Source organism: Elephantulus edwardii, unplaced genomic scaffold (genome assembly GCF_000299155.1).
Source record: "Elephantulus edwardii isolate Elephantulus edwardi_28Jun2011 unplaced genomic scaffold, EleEdw1.0 scaffold00135, whole genome shotgun sequence".
NCBI lineage: Eukaryota > Metazoa > Chordata > Mammalia > Macroscelidea > Macroscelididae > Elephantulus > Elephantulus edwardii.
The window spans coordinates 1914257-1924899 of record NW_006399885.1 but is presented as its reverse complement, the minus strand read 5'-3'; the positions used below and the strand labels follow the sequence as shown (position 1 = coordinate 1924899).

Genomic DNA, 10643 nt, shown 5'->3' with positions numbered 1-10643 from the left:
ATTCGACACCACATAACAATAGCAATAACAACATACACCACATAACAATAGCAATAACAACATATTGTTGCTAGGTGCTTTTGAATGGCGTACAACCCATAGTAACCTTATGAACCATAGATCTGAACTCTGTCCTCTCCTGTGCCATCCTCTCACTGACATGCGTGAGCTCATTGCTGTAGTCACTGTGTCAGTCCATCTAGTTGATGGTCTTCCTCTCTAAGGAATAGCCTCTCCTAGCAACGTGTCCCAAGTATGTGAGATAAAGCTTTGTCACCTTTGCCTCCAAGGAACACTGTGGCTGTACCTTTTCCAAGACGTGTCTATTTGTTCTTTTCGCAGTCCATGGGATATTCAGTTCTCTTTTCCAACACCTCTTCTCTTCTCAAAGACAGTAATTCTTCTGTCATCTTTATTCGTTATCTCTCAACATCATAACCAGTGATTAAAAAGACCATGACCCAAGTCAGGCTCATCTTAGTCTTCAAGCCAGCATCATTGCTCCTCAATAATTTGGGAAGTTCCTGCCTGCAATTTTCCCACTGCAGTACAATCACCTGATCTGACTGCTGGAACCAAAGGTGTTGATTCCCTATTCTGTGCCTAAAACCCAATTATATTAAGTCTCAATCCTCAAATTACTAGTCTAGCAATCCATTTTTTAGAAATTTCCCTAAGCATTTCTAATGTACTATTAAATCTGAACAGTATACTGTGATTGTTTTCACTCAAAATGATGGTTTTAAAATGTTTCATACCTGTTTAAGTACTACAACAGAACAATTGTAGGGTTAACCAACCTATAAGAAAAGGGAAAAGTTGAGGCTGTCCATAATTCCAGAATAGATGATAATATTTAATGGCCTGATGGCAGTGGATTTGGCTTTATGAGAGGAATCATCTATATAAGTTATATACCTACCCAGTCCCTCATCAGGACCTAGAGCTTCTGAGAACAGTCTCCTTGAGCTTACTTTTCTGTAGCATAACTTCTGTGAAACTTCCCTAGAATTAGTGGACATTATACTATCAGTAGAGGAATTAGAATTTTTTACATAGAACTCTTAATAGGGTTACATGAAGATATCTGTGAGTGCTAAAATTAACCATGGTGGGTCAGTGGTAGAATGCAGCATTTTCACACAGAAGCCTCACATTGATCCCAAGGCATTGGCCCTGTCAGTGGAGACTTAAAAGTCACTCTGATGCTGGACAGGATTCAGTGAAGAATCCACATTAAGACAGACTAGAGAGAGGAGACTAATGATCTACTGAAGATCAGTTCACAAAAGCTGTATGGATTATGCATGGGTTTGGATTTATGGCAGGCCCGTCCCTGTGAGTCTGCCATAGTGTTCCATGCTAGAGCAAATTGTAACCCTGAACCATTGCTTGGCCTCCTTGCTCATAGGCAACAAGCACTGAATTGGGTTACACAGTAGAAAAAGAAAACATCAAAACTGTATGGATTGCTGCAACCACTGTGGAAAAGTGGTATGGCGCTTTCTCAAAAAGTTGCAAATAGAGATATCATTCGACCCAGGAATTCCACTCCTGAGACACCATAATTGCCACCCATGCAGATATATGTACACCCATGTTTATTGTGGCTTTGTTCACAGTAGCAAGGAGTTGGAAACAACCTAAGTGCCCATCAACAAACGATTGGATAGAGAAGCTGTGGTATATTCACACAATGGAATAATACGCTGCATTGAAAAACAAGGAACTCATGCAATATTATTCAAAATGGGTGACCCTGGAGGACATTATGCTGAGTGAAATATCTCAGTCACAAAAGGACAAATACTGCATGGTGTCACTGTTGTAAAACAGGACGGACATCAGGTTTGGGGGGAGACTGAGAAAGATGGGTTCAATAATGTATACTGCATTGAAACAGATAAGGAAGAAAACTATTTAAAGGGGATATGCGATTAGGTATTTTTGTCATGACGGGAGTCCAAAGCAAAGGCTGCATAGTGGAGTAGACCTGGGGGAAGGGGTTGTAAAACAATGAAAAAACTTTTACTTTTCCAAGAGGGTAGTGTACTAGGAGGGAGGATTGGGAGGGGAGAAAAGTGCAACAATGTTTGAATGGAAATCCAAAGTCTCTAAATTTTCATTGAAATTAATAATTGTTGTTGTTGTTATGTGCCATCGAGTCACTTGTGACTCATAGCAACCCTATGTACAATAGCCCTAAACTCTGCTCTGTCCTGTGCCAGTTGCACTGTCTCCAATACACCCATCCCAATTACCCCAGTCACTGAATCAATCCACCTCATAGGGGGCCTTCCCCTCCTGCACTGTCCCACCACCCTACCAAGCATGATGTCCTTCTCCAAGGACCAGTCTTTAACATATCCAAAGTATATTAGACAGAGCCTCAAAATCCTTGCCTCCAGGGAGCTGCCCAGTTTAACTCCTTCCAGGATGAATCTGTTTATTTTCCTAGCAGTCCATGGTACCCTTAATACTCTTCTCCAGAACTACAGCTCAAAGGCATCAATTCTTCTTCTATCCTCCTTAGTCATTGTCCAACTCTCTGATGCACAAGTGATTGTGAAAGACCATGGCCTGTATCAGACACACCTTAGTCTCCAGAGAGACACCATTGCTCTTCAGTACTTTGGAGAGGTCCCTAACAGCAGACTTTCCCATGGCAATGCGCCTTTTTATTTCCTGGCTGCTAGTGCCAAGACTGTTGACTATGGAGCCAAGCAAACTAAAGCTGTGTACAATCTCAGTCTCTTCACCATCCATCCTGATGCTGCCATTTGGTCCAGTGGTGAGAATCTTTGTCTTCTTGACGTTGAGCCTCAATCCATATTGGAGGCTGCAGTCCTTGACCCTCTGCAGCAAGCGCTTCAGGTCCTCCTCAGTTTCAGCAAGCAAGGTTGTGTCATCTGCATAATGCGGACTGTTGATGAATCTTTCACCAATCCTGACACCACACTTCTTCTCATAGAACCCACCACACTTCTCATAGAGCCCAGCCTCCCAGATAATCTGTTCTGCATATAGGTTGAAAAGGTATGGAGACAGGACACAACCCTGGCGTACGCCCTTCCCAGTTTTGAACCACGCAGTGTTCCCTTGCTCTGTTCTGACGACTGCCTCTTGGTCCAAGTATAGGTTTCGCATTAGCACAATCAATGTGTTCTTGGATTCCCATTCTTCTCAGAGTCAGCCACAGTTTGTTATCCACACAGTCAAACACCTTTGCATAATCAATGAAACACAGATATGCATTCCTGTGGTATTCCCTGTTTTCAGTTAAGATCCATCTAACATTAGCTACAACATTGGTAGTACCACAATCCCTTCTAAACCCATCCTGGACTTCTGGCAGTTCTTTGCCAGAAATTAATAAATTAAAAAAAAAACAAACCTGTATGGATTATAACAGTTCAAATCCATAACTAGTCTAGCAGTTGAACGGGTAATCCTGCAGTTGAATGGGGCAGTGTTTCATTCTGTTGTTTGTGGGCATCCATGAGTTAGGGGCCAGCTCTAGGTCAGCAAATAATAGGTAACAGGATAAAAGAACTTTTAAAGGAAATTAGAGGGGCAAAAGGCCTTTTAAATCTCCTCGGTGGTAGTGCAAACTGTGTTTACTTTGTAGCTGCCATTTGGAAGGCAATTTGTGTAATAAAGTAACACCATGCAATGGAATGGGAGATTTTCACAATGAAAGCAGTTCAATAACGAAAATCAGAAAAACTGAAGAAAAAAAAACAATACTAAATTTTAGCTCAGAATTGGAAGAAGAAAATAAGACAGAGAACATTGAAATTTAGAAGAAGTAAAACAATAGAAAATGATAAAGAAACAAAACATTAATTAATTAGGTATAATTACTTCTGAAGGAAGATACTAAAATACATAATATTGAAAGTATTCTTCCAACTGTGTAATAAGAAGAGACGTTTAGAAGTAGAACCAGAAAGTAATTTTTAGGTGCAAGTCCTCTTTTTCTCCCAATTGTGATAAAAGTAATATGCTCTTTTTAAAAAAAAAAACGAAAGAAAAACTTTAAGTACAGAGCTCTAAAAAGCTTGAAAAACAGAGAAAAGTGACTTGTATTATTACATTATGCAGAGACGATTATAAATTGCCTTTTGGTAATTTCCTTTTCAGTTATTTTACATATTTGTCTTTGAGATCAGATTACAAATATAATTTTCCTGTTTGATTAATCCTTAGTCTTTTTCTTTTCCTTAATATTTCTATGATGTTTTAAATAAAAGCCCAGTACCTAGTTCTGGAATCTACTCTGTTTCTTAAGTATCGGGCACCTGGAATATTGTCTAGTTTCTTAGCAGCAGTACACTGATTGCCTCTGTGGTTAATCCTTTGCATTTCTGAGCTTGTTCTTAGTAGGTATAATACTCAAATGGGTGACTGTTTTTAGGTTCTTAATGAATTGTTTTGCTAGCAACAATGTCTTCATTTAAAACTTAGTTTTAGTTTAAAGTAGCAGATGTTCCATCTCTTTAAAATAAAATGTACGTTGCTTGATTAATGGTTTGAGGTGATTTCTAGATTATAAATGTTTGCTTATGGATCACTCATCTACTCATGTCTTGGGTTTCTTCTTACTAAATTATATGCATTCTTTATGTATTTTTTTTTTTGTTAGATTAGCTTGTTTTGGTTTGGCTTGGGTTTTTGTCTTTTGTAGCTAATGTATTATATAGAATTTTTTGTGTTTCCCTCAGTCCTTCAAACTTTTCTAAGATGTGTCTCACCCATCTAACAAATAACTTTGTCTACAGGAATTATTCCACTCATATTAAGACCAATGTGTCATTAGTGTATCTTGCTTTTCAAACATTAACATTTCCTCCACCTTTATTTTTTAGACTATCACCTGCCTCTCTTCCCCAATATTATTGTATCACGTGCCCTAGAGCTCCCCAAAATAAAAAAAGTGTGAAGCAGAAAAGTTATTGGGATTATTTAGTATCCATTCATGGATTTCTTTTCACTTTCCTAAGAAGAGTATATGAACTTTGGGGGAGATTTGCTGATGTTCCAAATGCAGGACCGCATTTTTTTTTTATTTTGATAGATGAAGTATTTAGAGGACATGAACCAGGTCAAGCTGCAAGCAGGTCTGTATCAGCAGCTGATGTTGTTTTATATGGAGTCAACCTCATTCTTCCCTTGATGTCACAAGATCTTTTGAAGGTAATGAAATAAAGTACATGGAAATAGTAAAACTATATCCTGGAAGTTTTAAAGATCTTTTAGACTAGAACAGAACTTCATTAGTTAGTTATATCTGTTGAATGAAGGAACCTTGGTGGGACAGTGATAAAGCATTAGGCGACTATCAACAAGGTTGGTGGTTAAAACCTATCAGCTTCAAATTCAGGTTAAAGATGAAGCAGTCTGCTTCTGTAAAGACTGCGCCATGGAAACCTGATGAGTAGTTTACTCTGCCCTTTAGGGTTGCCGGGAGTTGAAATTGATTCAGGGGTTATGGATTTAGGTGTTTTGATTTTATCTGTTGGGTATTGATAACAATTTTTCTTCACACTTCTGTATGCAAATCATACGTAAATCATAAATCCTCACTTCCCAACTTAGATGCCTGCGTTAATTGTTAAGTAGTGTCTTTGTTCTGTAGACAAAATTGTGTCCTTTCACACACTGCCTTGTAATGTGATCAGTTTTGACTCCTTAAGTCATTGAGTAATTCTATATGTTTAGGTGTTTTTCAGACACTTGGGTGTTTTCCCCCACACAAATGAAGGCATATTCTAAGTCACTTCATGTAGAATTGAAATTGGAAGATGACAGAGACTAATATAGCTCTTAAAGTTTTACAGTTTCACTCTGTTGTGCCTTGATTTCCTGTCTGTACTGGGAGGGAGGAGGTGTTGCTGCCATTTTACCATGAATCATCACAGAGAGAAGGAACGGGACAGGACATGGATGGGGCAGGAAGGGGGGGAGAGAGAGTGTGTGTGCATGCGCGCATTACCTCAGGTATGTGTAACGGGGGGAGAGGGAGAGGAAAGAAGCTTTGGGAGTAGAGTATAAGAAGAGTGAGAATGATGTCCATGCAACGAGAGATAGTTGTGTACTGTCTGTTTGAGACTCTTCTCTTGTGACCACAGTGACCATAGGAGAAGATTCTGAAGATGGGTGAGCTTGGTGTTCACTCAGGGACCAGTAGGAAGAAGATATTTTGTAAATGCAATGTACTGATTTGTTCTTAGGGCCTGTTTGTTTTCTTGGTGGTTGATTTGTGTTTCATCAAATAAATCCGTATTTGCTGACATGGGTGTTATTAAAAACATATATGTGTGTATGTATGTTTTCTTAAGGGCACTTGTGTAGATGACCTATTCTTACCTTGGTTCTCTGGGACTATTGAATTTAAAAAAGTCATTTTAGGCCATGTGGAGGACTGGACTGTGTAGTTTTCACAGTTTGTGTCATTTTCTTTCATTTTTTCAACCTGCTTGAATGGAAATATACACATCTTCAAAGAATTTTATTAGCCATTTCATAAAAATGAATGTCTTCATTTATTATTCCAGGATAAGCATAGAATGTCTAGAATCAGCAGTAGCTTTTATTAACTACCGGAAGATAATTGTTTCTGCTGTATAGTACCTTCTTTCATACTGGTTGCTAAAATATTCCTGTATTTCAACTTAACCATTACATTTAATTAGGTGTTTATTTTTCTATCTTTTTTACATAATATTTTAAAGAAAGCAGCTTGTCAGCTCTTTAATTGCGTTAATGAAAGTAAAAGTTATTAAAAAATCTAATTGTTTTATTTCTCTTTTAGTTTCCAACCCTTTGTAATCAATACTACAAATTAATCACATTTATCTGTGAGATATTTCCTGAAAAAATACCACAACTTCCTGAAGATCTGTTTAAAAGTCTGATGTACTCCCTAGAACTAGGAATGACCTCGTATCCTTTAAATGAAAATTATTTGTCACTTGAGGGGAAAGATCTTACTTGAAGGGGGAAAAATATTAAAGTTGAAATTTTTATTTTCTTCTTTAATAGTTCAGTCTTACTTCTTCAAAAAGATGATGTATCTGTAGCTTTTCTGATTCCATTTCTTTCTTTCTTCCTACTACCTCCCAAACTTGAGTTATTGCCACGTTCCAGCCCCTTTTAGTTGATTCTAGTAGCATTTGGCCCCTGGTCCCAGTGGCATTCTTGTATTAAGGACCCCAGTGAGTAGTGTCACATGCTACTATTAGCTTTTTATTAGGTGTATGTAGGATAAATAGAAATAATTTAGAAATCAAGTAAGTCCTAGACCCAAAACTTGTAAAAATATGTGAGACACTGAATGCATGCTCATTCACCTGTACTCCGTTCTAGACATAGTCATGTGTTTGATAAAAACTGTACCTTTTTGATCTTTATGAACCAAGTATTCAATCTGGTTTGTTCTTTGACCTTTGTGATCAGAATGAGTTCAGAGGTTTGTCAGCTCTGCCTGGAGGCCTTGACACCCTTAGCCGAACAGTGTGCGAAAGCACAAGAAACAGATTCACCACTTTTTCTAGCAACGAGGCACTTTCTTAAGGTAAGATGTTTTGGTGACATGTGGCAGAATCATCAGCTACAGGAAAGTCAAGTCCGTGCATATCATTTTCCTTGAAATGAGCAAATGCATCCAGGGAGGAAATAGGTAATTTTTGTTCACTGTGAGTTTGTTGTTGGCTTTTGTTTTGTTTTTCTAGAGGTTAACTTCATGGGGTACATTTTTTCTCATCCACTTGTATTTTGTATTCTTAATGTGGTAAATATAATGAGGAATTCTAAAAGTTGCATGTTCAGTGTGCCTTGACAAGTAATAACATCTGGATGGTCAGCTTGGGTTTTTTAGGCCATTTCATTTTCAGATTGATTTAACAAGTAAGAATAACTGTCATCCTCACTTTTATCAGAGTTGAGTGAGACTTGCACATTCCATTATAAGTCATCTATTCTCATTAAGACATCTTGTTTTGTAATTGCAGCTGGTTTTTGATATGCTGGTTTTGCAAAAGCACAATACCGAGATGACCACTGCAGTGGGTGAAGCATTCTACACGTTGGTGTGCCTGCATCAGGTACTGGGCAACATGTGACTATCCTGAAGGAGATTGTTCACACAAATGGTTGTTGATGCCTTCAGTTCTTGTAGGATCTATGGCTCAGTGCTTCTTTCTGTTTCAGGGGTTTGGTGTTTCTAAGTGTCTTCATTTACTCTGACTTTCTAAACTTTTATCTGAAAAGCAGTTAGTTGGTTAATAAGTATTTCCCCCTACTATTACAAGCTGTCCTTCATAGAACCCCAAAACCTGCCTTTAGAACTGTGCTAAGAATAAGAACCAAGAATATGAACATAAATGAGTCATACGTTTGTTTTCTATTCTGTTATTTTACAACAGTTTTATAAAGACTTATTGCCTTTATAAAGTAAACTGAGCCCGAGTGGAGATTGCATTCAGAAAGTTAGGGGAAGCTGAAAGAAACAGTACATTATTTCATTTTGCTGTATTGGATTTTTAAAAGGACTCTGCAGCACTTACTGATTTGATGTTGCTCTGTGAAACTAAGAAAAAAGATCCTGGATCATGTTCCCCTTCCTTTTATGATCTGAATAGAAGGAAGACTTCTACTGTGTCATCACCTATAGTGACTTCACATGTCCTCCCCATGCACATAGTACCTGCTGGGATGACCAGGTGCTTGGCTAGAGAAGTTTGACCTCTTTCTTTTTCTTTTCTTCTCCATGCTTCCAGATGACTGGCATTCAGAGTTTGCTTTCTTTCCATTTATTAAACATTCAGAGTTTGCTTTTCTTTCCATTTTTTAAATAAAGATACTATTTGGAGTGGTGTATCCATACTACTTAAAAGACTCCCTTGCTACAGATGTCGTAAACCATCTGCATGACAGTCTGAAGGTGCTGTATCCTCTGCTGTAGAGATATGCCACCTGCAGATGGCACCCCCTCTTTCATGACTATGATCTTCTGTCATTTGCCTTCCTTGTTGCTTACCAGGAAAGTAAACTTAATGTCTCCACATACATAACCCAATGCATTATGGCTGCCATTTTAAAGACAAACAGATGTATTTATAAACTTGATAAGTTAAGTGGGAACTTAGGAATGGTTAGGCCACACCGTTTCTTGTAAGTGGGGAAATGATTTGAGATTATATGTAGTCCCTGGGAATAGGCCTAGACCCTTGGATTTGAGAGTCAGGTCAGCCACCCTGGCTCTAGGCTTAGGGGTTAAGTGTTGGGGTGCTGAAGGTCCTTATCTCTTTTCCAAATGGGATTACCTTTTGAGTTTACCATTTTGATATATCTTGAAAAGCTGCCCTGAGTTTCCCTTAGCCACACACATACTTCCCTGTATAAGCTTTATTATTGAAATTCTTAAAAATAAGTGCTTATCCCAACTGCACTGTGTGGATAAAAGTCCTTTCTCCAGAGTGGCTGGGTCCAGAGCTGATTTGGAGCTGCAGTTGTATAATCATCCAAAGTGCAGAACCCCACTCCTTCTACAGTGCTGCCTGTCCCCCGGAGACCCCTGCTTGTGTTTCTGAGGACCCACAAACCTCAGGCCTGCCTGAGATGGTGTCGCTGTAAGCCACTAGAAACAGCTGATAATTGTGTCATGGATGTAGGCTTTGTGTAAAATGTCAAATATATGAATAATGTGCTTTGAAAACAGAGTCATTAATCCATAAGACAGTGGAACCTAATACCTGATTCTTGCTCTCAAGCACCAGGATCTTAGGTGTATTACTTATCTCATGGTGTGTCAAAGCCCTCATCCATCAAACAGGAATATCACAGTACCTACTTGATAGTATTGTTGTACATATTAAATGAGGGATGTTACATAAAAGATTGGCACAGACCTTAAGAGTAGAGTAAGCATTGAGTCAATGATAGCTATTAATAAAAGGTATCAGTCTCTGTATCCCAGGACCCCACAGGTCAGTAATCCATGTGATCTGCTGGTATGTTATTTTGATATTTTTTTTTAATGTATATGTTATCTCTTTAACAGGCTGAATATTCTGAGTTGGTTGAAACATTGCTGTCCAGTCAGCAAGACCCTGTGATTTACCGACGACTAGCTGATGCCTTCAACAAGCTCACTGCAAGCAGCACGCCTCCCACGCTGGACCGGAAGCAGAAGATGGCCTTCCTAAAAAGTTTAGAAGAATTTATGGCAAATGTTGGTGGCCTCCTTTGTGTAAAATAAATAACAAAACTTTTTGCTTCAGTTAGATCCTTTCTGCAAAGTGCACTGAATTGCTGAAAGTTGACTTGAGTCTTGTTCCTGTTCTTCAGTTCCATGACCATTTTGGACTTTGGAGAGCCTGGAAGTAAATGAGACACACTGAAACAGGAGAGGTCAACCTCGAGTCGGCTTCTGCCATTAGGTGTTAGCCACAATCTGTTATGTATGTGTTGCAAGTTTTGAATGGTGACTTAAAATTTTCAAGCTGAAATTCCATATATGTGCAAACAGATATGGGCACCACAAAAACACATATTCAGTGCCTTTTCCCCTTTTTTCAGAACATTCGTGGCTAGCCAAAGTTCAGAAATTTTGTGATTAAATATTAGATGGATACACGGTA

General features: G+C 38.6%; 1 protein-coding gene across 1 annotated transcript in view; it reads left to right on the top strand.

Annotated features, from left to right (window-relative positions):
• Positions 1-10274, top strand: part of XPO4 (exportin 4) — a 151298-nt gene extending 141024 nt beyond the window's left edge. The window contains exons 19-23 of the mRNA XM_006894100.1: positions 5078-5196; positions 6815-6945; positions 7459-7576; positions 8013-8105; positions 10064-10274. Of these exons, the coding sequence (XP_006894162.1) occupies positions 5078-5196; positions 6815-6945; positions 7459-7576; positions 8013-8105; positions 10064-10261 (659 nt within the window). The 3' untranslated portion in view covers positions 10262-10274. The remainder of the gene's footprint in view (positions 1-5077; positions 5197-6814; positions 6946-7458; positions 7577-8012; positions 8106-10063) is intronic.
• The last annotated feature ends 369 nt before the right edge of the window (positions 10275-10643 follow it).